General features: G+C 34.3%; 1 protein-coding gene across 4 annotated transcripts in view; it reads right to left on the minus strand.

Moving 5' to 3' along the window:
- The window catches only part of RyR (Ryanodine receptor), a 406107-nt gene that overhangs the window by 165867 nt on the left and 222840 nt on the right, over positions 1–17400 (minus strand). For all 4 annotated transcript variants that reach the window (XM_085824283.1, XM_085824285.1, XM_085824284.1 and 1 more), the window contains exons 57-62: positions 13104–13182; positions 9875–9964; positions 8731–8847; positions 8578–8649; positions 5929–6004; positions 5725–5848 (exon numbers count right to left, since the gene is read on the minus strand). In XM_085824283.1, coding sequence (XP_085680409.1) covers positions 5725–5848; positions 5929–6004; positions 8578–8649; positions 8731–8847; positions 9875–9964; positions 13104–13182 — 558 coding nt within the window. The remainder of the gene's footprint in view (positions 1–5724; positions 5849–5928; positions 6005–8577; positions 8650–8730; positions 8848–9874; positions 9965–13103; positions 13183–17400) is intronic.

Here is a 17400-nt window from a genome sequence, read left to right on the forward strand (position 1 = left end):
CCTAGATTGTGCAATTCGTAGATGTTTTTTCAAGTTTAAACAGAATGCTATGTACATGGTATTCTTTGAAATTTATTGTTGTTATGTTAATTTAATAAAGTGAGGTGTGCGTAGTTCGTAGATTCGTTCGTTGCCTAGATTGTGCAATTCGTAGATGTTTTTTAAGTTAAAATATATCACTGTGAACATGGATTCTTTCAAATATGTTTGGTTAGAAACTTTACGTTTTTGCTATCAGAATTTTTTTGTATTTGTTTCGGAATTTTAGCTTAAATTGTGTGTTCAAAACGGGGTTTTTGCATGTGCGAAAACCGCGTTTTAGGAGACATTTTAGGCTTAAAGTTCGAAATGTAGACAAAACAATTGAGATAGTAATATGGCAGCGTGGAGTTTTGGCGAGAAATTTGGCGAACTGAGGGCGCATATAAGAGTAGTTCCTAGTTAAGAATCATTTTTATACAGGAATAACGAACGCAAATACCGTAAAATACCTGTGAAATTATCATACAGTAGAAAGACAAAATATTTTCAGAAAAGAATTTAAAATAATTGTTATGATGAAGTATTCTTAATTTTCGTCTCAGAATTTCCATAAATTAATTGTTTTTCTCGTTACGTTCAGTGTCCTTTCAGCAAGTAAACTCAATTATGAAATTCTTTGGTTTCGGTTGCAAAATAGGTTTCTATGAGTATTAATGCGAATATTTCGTGCTCGAAAGTATGGTATGCGTTTGCATATTACAGTCGAAATCGGCTGTAATATATAAACATCAGTCTTACTTTCGAACTCGACTGCAACGACAGACATAAAAAACAATTAGTATAAATTATTTTAACTCACGTGTATTCTTATACACTTTGAATTAATCTTTAAATGAAAAGACAAATATCATAAGCAAGGGTAGGTTTTTGGCAGCCAAGTTCGATTGTATATCTATCTAAATAATTAGTCCTATACTTTCATTCGATTATTACTAGGGCATAAGCTACTAACATCTTACATATGATGGATGCATAATACAGTTTTAGTGACTACTTATGCTTACTATGACAACATCAAACACACTACACAAAGTTTAACGCATGTTAACTACAAAAGCTAAAGCATTTCCTAGTGCTCATATCTTATAATGTCAAAACAGACAGATTTCTTCAATCTACCGCATATGCGCTGGGCTTTGAAAACAGCCCAGAAATTAATTAACGTGCTAATAAAATAAGGTAAAGAAAATGTCTCTGTTTTGACTCATTATTTTTGTCTTTAATCTCTAAAGTAAGGAGTTTGTTTACTCACAAGCATCTAAAATGTTCAAACGCAGAACATGAAACGTATGATTGCATACTCATCTGTCCGTTCATGTATCGCGAAAGCCACCAGGTTATCGTGATTATTTGTATACGGGAAAACGCGTTTTAAGTACTTGTTTAACACTGGAATTCATTTCAGAATTTTATTCAAACAATTTTTCTTTTATTATGTTCAAAAAGAAAATTGGGATAATATGTGAACTTCTTAGAGTCCGAAGTTGTATCAGGAGTAGTACACAAAGTAAATCAAGCAAATGAAAATACATTCTATAACAAAGAACTCCACGCACTAAGAAAGGAATCATATGATTGCTTTGAAATTTCGCAAGCGTAAATGCTTTAACCAAATATGCAAATGATTAAAATTTGGTATCCAATGAATGAATAATCTCTAGCTCATCCAGCATATGTATACAAGGAGCTGTTCTTGAACTCTTGTTAAAATTTCTGTCGCATTGCGATTTAGGATACCTTTCAAAGACTGAAAAAAATGCCTCGCCGCAAGATTCGAGCCCATTACTAGCAACTGCCAGAGTTTGAAAGAAGTCATATCATTGGATCGAAAGAGGCAGATTGAGCAAATCGGAGAATCGCTCGTCGTATGAGTCGAAGCGATGCGGCGATTAGAAGGGGTGGACAATGGCAGATTTCAGCATCATGATGGTAGCAGTCGACTTACAGCCACAACCACTCGGGAGGACAGAGTGGTTGTCAGATCAGCTGTCACAGCTGTTCATCGCTATCAACCATCAGGGATGCGTCCCGCACACGATAGTCCACCATGATCATTCACAGACGATCGAGAGAGCGAAATTTACGCTCGTACCGACTGTTATGCCACCTGCCACTCACGCCTGCACACTATCAAGCCAGATTACAGTGGTGCTTGGCTCGATCGTGTTGGAATGATGCTGTCTGGGAACGTATAGTCTTTAGCCACGGATCCCGCTTCCAACTGTGTCGTGACGATCATCGAAGGCATGTCTGGAGACGCCCAGAGCAGCGTGCCGATCCTGGTTTCACTACTGCACACCACACAGGCCCTCAAACAAGAGTTATGTCTGGGGTGCCATTTCCCTTCATAGCCGGACCCCTTTGGTAGTCATTAGAGCTTACTTACAGCACAGCGGTATGCTGACAACATTCTCAGACCTGTTTTGCTACCATTCCTTTTGCAGTATCCTGGTCTTATTTTCAAGAAGATAATGCCAGACCACATACGGCACGTGTTGCTATGAATTGTAAAACACTTTCTTGGCTAGCCAGACCACTAGATCTCTCTTCCATCGAGCATGTGTGGGATATAATGGGAAGGCGACTGCATCTTCTAGGGAATGTTGATGACTTAACACGACAATTGGAACAAATTTGGCAAGAGACCACCCGGGAGCTTTATCAGTCTCTGGCACGTATGGCATTTTGCATCCAGGCTAGAGGTGGGTCAACATCTTATTGAGCTCATTACTTGTAAGTATGTAACTCTGAAATAAATCATTCAATTGTTCTGAAATTTTAATCATCTTCTATTCTATACATAATCTTCCCATAAACGAATTTTTGTCTCTATCGGACAACTCCTTCTTGATGCGTCAGTTCTTTTTGTTATAGAGTGTATATGAACAACAACGGGTTGTCTAAATTTTTATCACACAGCTTTCGGTTTATTCAATTAACCAATTATTTTTATGTTACTTCTTTTGTTGTCCTTTCTGTCTCTCCATCAGCCTTCACCGGAATTCAAATTAGGTTAATTTAAAATATTGAATGATATAAGAACGAAGATAGCGCGGATTGTTAATATTTGTTTGACTCAGCGATTCAGCAAATTCTTAAAGCTGCACATTTAGCTACTTGCTGGTGAGGGCTGGTAAGTGAATTTAGTGCGAGGCTTGGGAGCAATGCAGCTGAAACTTCATGAGCATAATCCATTTGTATGACTGTAAATTATGAGTTAATTGGAATACCGCAGGAGCCGGTGGATATTTTTTATTAATTCTGAGTTTTAATTTGTAGCCTTCAAGTCACAGTTATAAATTTTTAGGTGGGTATTGTCTCTGTGTTTTCTAACTGAGGTTTAATACGTACACCTTACTCACACACAAAAAAGTGACAGTTCTTTATCTCCCGTTCTACTGAGCCGATTGACAAAATTTAACTTGCGTTCTCCCATGTGTGGAAAGCGGGACTTAGGATATATATATATTAGATTTATATTGTTACGAAATGTAAGATACTATCTCTAAACCTGCTTTCCTTCCCCGCAAAGCAGGTTTAGAGTTGCCAGAAAATGGCAAGGCAAGGCAGAGTTGCCACATTTAGCGAGAAATCGCCCATTTGGCGACAAAATTGGTGATATGCCATAGACGGATGGAGGACCTTCTGGAACGAATTCTTACTGGTTTAGCCCAGAATTTTCTCAAGCACAAGCCAAAAGCTATATAAACCCTGCTGGTACCCGGAGTTAATTAAAGAGTGAGAGTCTAGTCAGTAAGTGTCTCGCAGTTGAGTGAGTTGATCGTCAGTCAATGCAGAGTTAGTGAGAGTCCATCGAGTTGATAGTCAGTCAGTGAGTGACGAGTTGGTCGTCGACTGCCCCAAAAGAGTCTCTTAGTGTATCGCGGTTAGTCCATCGTCGAGAGAGTGTGTTGAGCTCCGGGAATGACTGAACCGAGGAGTCAGGAGCTGTACTCTAGTGTATCGTCAAATACATCACGAGTTGTAGCGTGAAGAATTTCGAGAGCATGTGCAGTTCCGAGAACGGCTCGGTCATATTGTCTTCGCAGTGAAGCTGTCTTCACTATTATAGCCTGATAACCTGAAGGCTGTGTCGCTGATCGTTTCAGCGTGTTTATAATACTTCTCCGATGACTGTAAAGTGTGATTTTTGGGCTGTCTTGACCAATAAAGTGTGTTTAGATACTTCATCAAGTGCTGTTGTCTTATTCACTCCAAATCCGCGATCCCATACTTAATGTAACGTGAAAAGAAAACAATGTAACAATATACAGCACTGATCTAACACAGATATTCTGACAAAACGTCGGACCGTTTTTAAATTGATATAAACTATTGTCTCCCATATTTCGATCCACGACTCCAATTATGTCAAAATGCCGCGTTTTGTAAAAAATCCCCCAAGTAGTTTCTAAAAAAAAAATCAGTTCTCAAAATTTTAGCTTCTCAATATTAATTTAATTTCAAATTTATTTATTAATATCTTTTTTTTAATTAAACTTACTTGATTGCTTCTTTTACAATTCAAATTTTAGGTTCAATCCAAATAGAATTCGAAGCTATTTTCTGATTTACTTTTTTAATTCGTATTTTTCAGTAATTTTTATAAAGTTATCGAAAAACATTTTTTATTGAAACTTATCAAAACTTGCAATTGAACCTATTGAAAAAGATTACAGTTTTTTATTCAAAATTTCCCAAGATATACCTGAATTTATACATTGGCGCGTTTTGAAATAAGGCATATATGTTAGAAGCGATATTATCGCCAAATGTGGTTCACGCCCTTTGTTTAAATTATTTGAAAAAATGAACGATTCACTTTTTTTTTATCGCTCAAGCACAATGAAAGGAAAATAGGTTATCAAATATTAAGAATTTAGCAAAGTGCATTATTCTTGCCGCAAACTGAAAAAGGTACGCCAAGATAAATTTTTTAATTTCTCGGTACGTTTCTCACCAAATTTTACAAAAATTTTTAATTTATTGATAATTTGGACCGTGGAATCGAAAAATGGAAAAATATCGGTACGAAGAAAAAGTCCGATTTTATGTCAAAATACCTATGTTAGAAAAATACTATATATAAATCTAAAATATACTAAGTCGGGAAATCGGCCTTTCGTCAGTAGGCCCAGTATAACGGGAGATATAGAACTATCCAATTTTTTTTTTGTTTGTGTGCAAAGTGTAAATTAAGCTCGCTCGTGATTATGGCAGCTCATCTGAGCAAGATAAAGTAAGGCAATGCTTAACGTAACGTTTATACTTTATCTTGCTCAGATGAGCAAGATAACGTAACATTTATACTTTATCTTGCTCATCTGAGCAAGATAAAGTATAAACGTTACGTTAAGCAAAATCTTATACAATAACAAAGTCATAGAAAGTATAGTGAAATTCTCTCAAGAATGCTATACTCTGCAGCTTCATTCTTTATCTTTAAAAAGCACTTGAGAGTGAAAAGGATTAAAAAATGTCAGTTTGATCATGTTAGAATAGAAAACATTTAAAGAAGAGACCTTAATCAAACTAAAATTGCCACTTTTGTGAATTTTCATTTTTTATGATTCATTTGTGTTTCTTAAAATCCATCTAGATTGTGTTTTATGCGATATAAATACCAAATGGATAATGATTAATTAAATAAACTGCATTTCCTTAATATGTAAAAACTCTTACCTGTAAACTTTATAACCTTCATACTGCAAATATTTTAAAAATTCTTGCGAACGTTCTCGATTTTTCCTTTTCTCTTTATCTGTCAGTAGATCATACGGAACAAGCTGGGGATGAATTCCACCACCTGGAACGAAATATAATTGAACAAAGAGTTATTTCTTTTAGTATGATGAAGAGTAGATTACTGAAAGAAGAGTTATTTACCTAATGCTTGTAGCTCTTCTTTCTTCTTCTTTGCCCACATATCATGGGCATTCTCAGCCAATCTTTCAGACATATTCTGAAAAAGATAGTTTTATTGAATATTCGCCAGAGAAATACGTATATATTAGTCAGAAATATTTCATGACAGATGCTAGTTTTATTGGAACTACAGCATTCTGCTTAATTGCTTGTAAAATTTGTGATTTTTGCTACAGATAACTTGAAGCCCGAGAGAGAACTTACGATTCTTAAAGGAAATTTTTTAAAAGTTAAGCCTTCAACAAGCGTGCAGTTGAAAAATGTAACTAGTACAGTTAGATGCAATATCTTATCCTTATAGCATAGTTCTCAGATTACTCAGTATTTAAAAGTATGGCATACGATGCAATTCATTTCCTGTATAGAGCAGTAAATTTAATCACGCATCTTGAGTTTCACATCCCCAAGCCCCAAAATTGTTGAACATACTATTCAAGACATGGGGAAACGGATTACGTGAAAAAAAAAAATTAGTTCCAGGAACACCGATAGGTGGCGCTATGCAACGGAAAATATGCTAAAAAGGCACAAGTAATCACCAAAAAAAAAAAACATGAGGTATGGAATCATTTCTTTTTAATTTCTATTGCTGATATGAAAAAAATAACACAAAAAAGTTAGGAAACTTAAACTGTCATTGTAACTGCAATTTCGCTCTCTGACCATCTCGTTCTCCAGATCTTAATCCATGGGATTTTTGGCTGTGGGGTTACTTAAATAATCTTGTTTATCGAAGACGTCTAGTAACTTTGGCATATTTGAAAGACAGCATCACTCTGCATGTGAAAAGCATCTCAATCGACCAATTATGATTCGCAGTTGAGCAAGCTGTCCACAGAATGCAGATTTTACATCTTGAAGAAGGAAACTATATTGAGCAGCTTCCATTGCATCGATAAGGTTTTTGTGATGTGAATGTTTGGTACATTCGAATAAAATGTGCTATGCAGTGTATTTTGTATCTTTTCAGCATATATTCTGTTGTTCACAGCGCCACCTATCGGTGTTTCTGGTACTATTGTTTTCACGTAATCCATTTCCCCATGTCTTGAATAGTATGTTCAACAATTCTGGGGCCTTTACACTCAGTAGTTCGATGTATAGAGAACTCAGAGTAGGGGTGAAAAAAGTTAAATCAATTTCGTAAAGTAACTTTGACTTCAATTGCATGCGAAGTTATTACTGAAACAAAGTGCTTCATACCAGTGGTCTGAAACTCAAATTGCATGAAGGTCGAATTACGATTTGAAAGCAACTGACGGATCTGATTTTTTTTACAAAATGAAACATCGTTCTACATAATAAAATTGTTTTAATTAAATTTTTAATATCATTTTCTAAATATTTATCAAAAGATACGTAAGAAGCAATAATAATAATGCAAAGGAAAAAAATAAAATGTGTATTTATTTTCTATCTGCAATATAAAGGCCTGGAAAATTTTCTGTTGTTTTGTAATTCAAACATTAATAAAAAATATTAAATTTGGCAAATATTAAATTTTTAAATTGATATTTATTTCAAATAATTCAAGTTATTAAGCCTGTAGGGACATTAGGTTATTTGGGATGTCAGGAAGTTGAAGAAATGAGCAAAACTTTCACCTGGACTCGAACCACGGACCTCTCGAATACGCGCCGAGTGGGCTTACCATTACACCACGAAGGCATGTAAGAAGATGGGATAAATACCTTAGAAGCCGTTAATTCCATAACTTAACAATTAAACAACTGTACAAGTGGAACAAAACTCCTGAATAGTTAACAACGTTTTGCTCATTAAATTATTCTCCGACACCAATAGAAAACACACTATTCATGTACATAAATAATTATGAACTTCATTATATTTTACTACTTCCTTAATGGCGTTGACAAGTCCTCCTTCGTTCATTTTTCTTTCAACTCCACCTTCGTTTATTTTTTTCCCACGTTTTGTTAAAGACCGCTTTAGCAGTTTAATCTTTTAATTAAAATCACTATTATAATTTTATTTACAGCTTTAATTTAACAAGATGAAATTTTGCATGAGAGAAACCCTCAAACATTGTGCACAATTCGAAGTAAAAGATATTGATATAATGTATATCTAACAACAAGCGCAAATAAAAAGTTTCTATAAGGCATACTTAGTTTGTATCCATCTATAATATAAACTGCATAGCTATGCATCGACCTAACCAACTAGAAACTGAATGAAGGAAAGCTTATCTCAAAAGTACTAATTCACTGTATAAAAAACTAGAAACACCAAAATACTGAAGCGCCACCAACTGTTGGGGGGGGCCGAATTGAATTTATTGATTGTACCGATGTCTACAGTTCTCCCATTTTACTCCAATCACGTTGCCTGGCATTGTTACAAAGACAAATTCCTAACTTAATCACTCCATCTCTTTTATTTTCAACAGTTGCGCATATAAACTCAATCTCTACGTCTTTAAACTTTTAAGCATTTTATTTGCAGCAAATGCATCATTGAGATGTATTCACGGACTACGTAAAAATGCTTTGGGGTCGGATACGGCCCGACGGCTGTATACAAATACTGAAAATTCAGTAGATATATTTATTTTCAAGAAGATAATAGGAATGAAAAAATATAACAAACCTGCATTTCTTTCGTCAAGGTTAAATTAGTCATGTCCACTGGTTGCGGAGTATAAGTATGTGGCGACTCAGGCTGGAAAAAAAGAATAATATAGTGGTCGTAATGATAGAAAACTGTTACAGTGCATCACAAAAAGGATACAAAAGTACTTACAGGTTTTGAAGTTCGCGGCAATGAACTGCGAGCCGCTTCACTCAAGTCTAATTTCCAACCAAGAGCTAATAATGCTTTCAAAGATTCACGAATAGGTTCTTCATACCGTTCTTTCTCCTAAGGAATTGTGAAAAAAGAATCAGTGTTCTTAAAGTTGATTTATAGCCTGTGGATTAGCATAATATAATTACTTATACACAGCTACATATCTTCAGTGTGTTTTTAATGGCAAATGTACAATGCATCCCGTTAGTGAATTTAATATTGTTACGAAATGCACAGCACGGAAAGATTCTTCCCCGCAAAGCAGTAATAGGGTTGCCATAAATGGTAAGAAAAGGCAGGATTGCCACATTTGGCGAGAAATCGCAGGTTTGGCGACAAAATTGGCGATATGCCATGGACGGATGGAGAACCTTCTGGAACGATTTCTTACCGGTTTAGACCAGAATGTTCTCGAACACAAACCAAAAACTACATAAACCCTGCTGGTACGCGGAGATTCAGTGCGAGATAGTGTGTCACATCTAGTTAGTCCGTGCGGAGATGATCGAGTTGACAGCCGGCCAGCGAGTGCCGAGTGGGTCATCGAGTACACCGAAAGAGTCTCTTAGTGTATCACGGTTAGTACGTCGTCAAGAGAGCGTGTTGAGCTCCGGGAACGACTGAACCGAAGAGTCGGGAGCTGTATTCTGGTGCTTTGCGGTGAAACTGTCTTCCCCGTGATAGCCTGATATTCTGAAGGTTGTGCTGCTGATTGTTCCAGAATGTTTATAGTAGATCTTCGACGACTGTAAAAGTGTTTTGGGGCTGTCCTAATTAATATTAGTAAATAAAGTGTGTTTCGATATTCCATCAAGTGCTGTCGTCGTTATTCACACCAAATCCACACGAACCCGTACGAACGTGAAGGAAGAAAATAACGTGTCAGAAAAAAAAAAAACTGGTGTCAGAAAAAAAAAAAAAATGCCACAATATGTTTTATTATTGCAATGATTGCTGCTTTATAAGTGAAACATTTATTTAATCTTTTTACATTTTAAATACGTTTTTGTAATCGGAACAGTGCTAATACTTCTTCAGATATTTATTATCAATAATATCAAAAACATTCATAACATTTAATTTTGTTACTATTACTTACCCAATCACCCAATAATGCGTATGGTTTTAGACGTGGATGTAGTTTTCTTTCATCATTCCAATAATCTCCATAAACCCAACCGTTGCCCATCTGCAAAACAAGAAATATTGCATAAGATACATTTAGTAACCTGACTCTCACTTTACATATTCATAGCCTTATAAACTTGAAAAATGGGGAAATTTGATTCCAATTTGTAATAAAAATTACAAGCCTTGTTCAGCTATTTATGCATAGCTGAATATGGAACCAATATGCACACAGAACACGTACTCAATGCATTTTTTTTAGTCGAATATGTTGTGTCAAGAAATGCACTGAATATGTAAAGATCACATAACATTTTCACTCCCATAACATCACATCTCATTTTCATTTCATTTCATCAACATTTTCAAGTTCCCTTCATAGGCCCGCTATATCAAATAAGGTAATAAAGTGTCACTTGCGGTCAACCAAACCGTATCTGCTATGCTAAAAATGTATTTTATTTTGGAATTTGAAAAGCTTGTAAGGTTATAATTTGAATTAAACAGTTGCTATTATGATTTGGATCTTTACAAAAACTTCTCTTTTCCGTTTTCCTCATCAGAATGCAAATGAGATAGTCAGTATTTAAACTGAGGTTTTAGGATTTTAAGACAGAGGGTGTTTCTGGCCTGCGCGTGCGAGTTCCTGCCACTTTTGATAGCTGTAATAATTCTGCTTTGAGCTATATTCATTGTCGACAGTTTGATTTTGCGACGCCAATTAGAATTATTAACCGAGTTTAGGATAAAATTTAATTCTGTTGTCTTTGACTGCTGTTCCATGTTTAATTTGAAACTGATTGCTCTGTTTACTTGCATAACCACGAATTGTGACTGATATCGTTAGCACATTAACGAATTGATTGTTGCTTGGAAAGAATGAACTGATTTCGTTTATACTGAAATTATTTTTATCATTTTTCTTTCAGGTGTACATAGAATTTATAAATTTTTCTTTGGCTGCAGCCCTCTAGTAGCTTTTAATATACGTTTACAGAATATTTTCATTTTATTGTTAATCAGTTTTAAATCTATGTGAGTTTTATTTCACCATTATCGGGTAATTTCATGGCTGAATTAATTTTAAACATGGTTAAATTCATATAAATTTTATTTCACTTTTGTTCGACTGCGCTATAGAAGCCAAGTTTAGCAAGTTATCGTCAAATGTGTAGTTGTGCGTATGGATAACTTAAAGTAAAGGAAACTATTCACTCAAGCTATAGCTGATAGGGGGACAAGTTACTTGCACGTGTTCCTTAAGTGAGGGGGGGGCAGAATATTTGGTTAAAAATCCACTATTTTCCTTTCTGACTCAAAATCCACGACTAAAAGTGGACATCATCAGAAAGGTACATTTATGTTTTAGATTTCTATTTAAATAAAAAAGGTTATTAAAACCTTATCCTTACTTATAGTTACTTCAGATCTAGCGATAATTTGAATCACGTCTGATAGGGTTATCAGTTCCAAATCAAGTAAAACCCGATAAGCTAATGAAAGATATTATCAATCTATAAAACCTAATTGAATACAATACTTTAACTGTTAATTTTGATGTTAGAAAATATTATTTACTCTTTTACTAAAGTATGAAGCACCCAATTCTGGTCAACGAATTGAGCAGGATTTAGAAATATTATCATACAATGAATAGGCAATTTTTGTATACAATTGTGGCAACTGCATGTAATAAACACTGATCTTTTGAATTTTGAAGTTTTCTGCTTCATTAATGTATAGAAATAATTGATAATGTTATAAGTATGATCATTGTTAGTAATATGCTATTATACTGAGTATAATACTACTAATTTGAATCACGTCTGATAGGGTTATCAATTCCAAATCAAGTAAAACCCGATAAGATAATGAAAGATATTATCAATCCATAAAACCTAATTGAATATAATACTTTAACTGTTAATTTTAATGTTAGAAAATATTATTTACTCTTTTGCTAAAGTATGAAACATCCAATTCTGGTCAACGAATTGAGCAGGATTTAGAAATATTATCATACAATGAATAGGCAATTTTTGTATAAAATTGTGGCAACTGCATGTAATAAAAAAATCTTTTGAATTCTGAAATTTTCTGCTTCATTAATGTATAGAAATAATTGATAATGTTATAAGTATGATCATTGTTAGTAATATGCTATTATACTGAGTATAATACTACTAATTTGAATCACGTCTGATAGGGTTATCAATTCCAAATCAAGTAAAACCCGATAAGATAATGAAAGATATTATCAATCCATAAAACCTAATTGAATATAATACTTTAACTGTTAAATTTTGATGTTAGAAAATATTATTTACTCTTTTGCTAAAGTATGAAGCATCCAATTCTGGTCAACGAATTGATCAGGATTTAGAAATATTATCATACAATGAATAGGCAATTTTTGTATACAATTGTGGCAACTGCATGTAATAAACACTGATCTTTTGAATTTTGAAGTTTTCTGCTTCATTAATGTATAGAAATAATTGATAATGTTTTTATAAGTATAATCATCGTTAGTAATATGCTATTATACTGAGTATAATCCTATCCTTGTAACTAAAATTCTTTTAAATCAGTGCTTCCTAAACTTTTCTATGTTCCACAACTTTAGGAAAAGTTAACTTACGTTAATTTCTACTAATGTGTTCTCACACTGACAGCTTGCTATGAATAACGATTCTGATTCTTCATTTAATGATGAAAACCAGTCTTCATCGTCCATTCTAAAATTAAACTCCTGGGAACCTTTGGAGAACTGATTTTTATTTTTATTTATGCATGAAAATAAACTAAGCTGTTTTAATTTTCTTAACTGGTTACTCTAATATTATGGTAAATATTTATAAAATAGTTGCATCAAATGTTTTCTTTTTCTAATAAAAGTGTTTCAAATGTTTTCTTACATCATTTATTCTCTACTGAAAATTTTATACTGAGAATGTGATACTACGTGAAGTAGAATATGTAAATAAAGAAACCTCGCTGTGAAATTAAATAACCGTGTTAATAAATGAATGGGCTTGTTTAAGTAATAATCTATTTAGAGCTCATTGCTGAAAAACCGATTCGAAAATAAAAACAACAGTTCTACGATTCAGAGTCTTTAACATTTATAACATATTATGTTACAGCGTACGTGTTCTGTTATTTTAAATGTTTTCTTAATCGAAATATGAATATTTTACCTTACGGCTAGCCCAGGCATCATGAAAATGCTCTGCAAATTTCACGATCACAGTAGTAAGATCAGGCGTCAGTTGTACTCTGAAATAGATACCAAATTATCAAAGATTATTATGTTATAAAGAAAAAGGTTTAATATAACACATTTTGAGTTATCTAGAGACATTACGTATTTTTGGATAGCAAGAGATGTGAAAAATGAGCAATGCCCTTGCCGGGACTCGAACCACAGGCCTCTCGAATACACGCCGAGTGTACTGACCACTACACCACGAAAGCATGCTAAGAAGGCGGGAGAAATACCTTATATATTCCCCTTTTTAAATGGCGATTGGGGATTAGGGGACCCAGTCGCCAAATCTTGGTTGAGGAGAATCCCCATCCACCACCTTTTTCAGTTCAGGTGCCATTGTAGAGTCATTTAGAATTTTTCGATGTGAGGAAACTGAAGAAGTCTGCAGTGCCCTCGCAAGGACTCGAACCACTGACCTCTCGATACGCGCCGAGCGTGGTGACCACTACACCACGAAGGCATCTACCACCCTTTTAGTTAGGGCGCCACTGTAGAGCTATTAGTTTACTTCGAAGCAGGAGAGGTGAAAAATGAGCAATGTCCTCGCAGGGACTCGAACACAGATCCCTCGACTAGCGCCGAGCGTGTTGACCATTACACCATGAGGGGATGCTAAGAAAACGGGAGATCAGTTTACCTTTTATGTGTATGTCTTTAATTTTTATATACGCTGCTGGATATTAAAATTCCTGTACGATGAAGAAAGTTCAAAATAAACTTGAAATTTACAAGACAGGTAGAACATGCTGGTAAAGACAAATGACCAGCATTTCACGTGCATGCGCACATTACAACAAGAATAATGACAACCCGAAGCAGTGCAAAAAGGCAAATTCTGATCTTTCATCGAAAATTCGTGCTTACAGTATCTTTTTTTTTTTTGTGTCTTATGCAGCATTATACCTCATGTTAAAAGGCAGAACTTAAACCAGTAAACTTCATGTTAGCATAAATGTCATGGAAGACGTTGCCACTAATCTCTGGAATTTCTCGTCAGATATTATTCACTAATTTCTATACGGAGTGTGCCTTGTTAGCTGAAGCTCTTCTTTTAAAGGGCTCTACAGGACGCAAATTTCATACAAGCACGTTCCATAACTTACTGGATATTAGTATTTTCTTGAGTCTAGCACAGAAATAATCTCCCTGTGTCATTAAATCCAATCACAACCTTTAGATTAGTTTGCCCTTTATATTACACACACGATCTGAGCGTTAATAAAAGGTACTTTCTTTTAGCGATTTACGTTCCCATTTTTACATTTTTCTAACTTTGTCTGAGAGAGATATTAATTAATACAAAAGGAAAATAAAGAACTTATTTTTATATTTATTGTGAACTGTATCTAGTATTTTTATCCTTCAACTTTTTTCAATGACTACATTTTTCTTCAGCTGCAATACATGAAAAACGATGATGAACAGCAGACAGAGCCATTGAAGGATTACTTTCTTTGAAATCTCAGGTTTAATCTCATCTGAGAAAATTTGATGAAAAAGTGCTTTTCGGAATTCCAAGGATGGATAATTGCGAACTTTTTTTCCTGAAAATAAATTTTCCAACGAAACCTAGATTTGGGGGCAGTGAAAAATTAAGAAAAGTTAAAACAAAGCCAATTTTTTAATTTCCTGAAAGATATTTCTGCACAGTATGAAATATATTTGGATTTCAAATGTCGAGGTCGTCAAATACAATCAAGGGAATTTGAGACATATATTTTTAGATCTAACACGTAATTCAACGATCTTATCTTCTTTTGGTTTGTATCACAAATATTTATGAATTATTTATTCACAACTAAGCACAGCTAAGTCAATACACACGAAAATAAAATGCGGACAAAGGTTGAAATTTTAGTTGCTCTAGAGCAAGTTAAATTTCTCTAGATCGGTGATGGCGAACCTATGGCATGCAGGCCACATTTGCCACGCAGAGGCTCATCAGCCGGCACGCTACTAAAATATTACTTCCTTAATCAATAATCACAATAAATGATACTCTGTAATTTAAATAAGTGTTTTGTTTCACTTACTTACTTATCGCATAAGTATGCCACTGGCAGACGGCCAAAGCCTAGATATGAGATTTTCATATATCGCCATAGAATGATATACATATTTATTGACCCAACTTGGGTCACTAAATATGTATATCAATAATGGAGTTTCAGTTGTTTGGGATAATCATATTACTTGTTACAGGGCAAAGAATACGCCAAAGTTGTTAAACGAATTCAAACTTTTTGCAGACTGCTGGGGAGTTTTAATATTTTCATTGTTAAATAGATTCCAGTTTTCAGATCTAAGCATTTTGAGGTAACTTATGAACAATTCTAATTTAATATCTTAAACGAAGCGTATGAATATAATGTAAAAACATGGAAGCTTAGTAGTGAAACCAAGCTTATTCACATGCGCTCAGCCAAAATAAGCCCAATAAAGCCGAAAAGGAGCAAATGAAATTTAAATTTAGATGTTTAACAAAGAGATGTCCGGGTTAACAGTTACTGCTGTCCCCTGTTCATATTTGAATCTGCAGCCATAGATTGTTGATTCGTGAAAATTCAATTCCTTACCTCTTTATTGGCTAATAATGTTACCTCTTTTTAGTATACTTATATCTAATGCTTCATTTTTAAATTTTGCTCTTTTCTATACTCCAGGCCTTGAACCCTCACAAATGACTCCAGCAAAAAAAGCAAAATTAATCACTGATAGTGGAAGATCATTTCAAGACACCTGGACAGACTCATTTGGAGTTATTGAAAGGAATAGGAAAGCATTAAGCATTCTGTACGGAAAAAGTGTTGTGTGTTTCAAATCTAGTATCAGACAACACTTTAACGTCAACCACAAGATTGTTGCCGAAATTGATGAAGCTGAACGGATGATGTTAAATTGAGGAATTATAATTACCAGAAAGATGTTTTTTGCAATTACCTTTCTAAAAGAAACCATTTAACAACGGTCAGCTTTCAAATTTTATTGTGCCTGGTAACACATGATAAACCGCTCTCCGATGGGGATTTAATCAAAGAGGCTATGTTGTCTGGGAGTAATTCTCTTTTCTCCCACGCAACATTTCTCCCTTTTCTCCCAGACTTTCCAAATAAGGACAAAATTAAACAACGTATTTTCAGGTTTAATTTGAGTGTAGGCCCTTTGCTATAAATAAGTGGGTTTTGGTTGACTTTTGGGCACGGGGCCCCAAAAAGGTTCGTTACCACTGCTCTAGAGCAAAAGTTATGTGCTATTGTTATTTGATCATGCGCTGTTCCATCTAATTCTACTAAGAGCGAATGGGTACGCTTTTGAGTCCCTCATTAAATTCCTTGACTGTCCTGCATGTTAAGTGAAATCTTTTTGAAACAGGGTTCATAGCCACATTTTAGTTAAAAAAATAAGCACCTATAAGCACTTTTCAAGCACATTTTAAGGAAAAAATAAGCACCTGTCTAATTACATTATACACAACTGCATAACCTTAAAAGAAAAATTAGACTTGTAATTTAAAATATGAGCAATGCAATATTTATTATGAGAATGAGCATTACCTCAACAATGGAAAACAATTAACTTTTATTTTTTTTAATTTTAAATGACAGTTCAATTTACAGAATTAGTTTACAATGAGAGAAAAAAACTATGCAGAACTAAACTATATTACAAAATTTAATGATATTTCAGTTGAAAATATAGAAAATAAATAATAATAAGCCATATTAATTGTATTCGTTTGGCACATAATAATAAATACAATTTATTTTTCCACTCATATTAACATTTAAATAATTTAACTTAAATCAAAATTCTGAACATTTTCTAAATTTTCATTCTATAACAGGTTTCCCTTAACATATATCCCAAACAAAGTAATTTAAGTAAAAAAGAGGCCCATTTCTGAAATCAGAAGACGGGAAATTGCTTCATGCAGTCATCCTTTAACAGTAAAAGCTTAACTAACCCGCATACTCGGAAATTCCCGATAGTAACTGGAAAAAGAGGAGTGGGGGAGACTGTAGCCGTTCTTTAGATTCAAATTTAAGCTAAATAAATGATTTTGACATTTCGATATGTGCATCATATAAAAACCAACGGAACTGAGAAATATTCTGCTTAGAAAGCACAGTAAAACTCTTTTAAGTGTTCATAAACAAATCTCAGACTGAACATCAAAATTAACTATCAATGCAAAATACCGCAAACGTTATTGCGCAATACGTGCG

Source organism: Stegodyphus dumicola, chromosome 9 (assembly GCF_044657685.1).
Source record: "Stegodyphus dumicola isolate Sdum_Otavi_A_Nest chromosome 9, ASM4465768v1".
Classification (NCBI taxonomy): Eukaryota; Metazoa; Arthropoda; class Arachnida; order Araneae; family Eresidae; genus Stegodyphus; species Stegodyphus dumicola.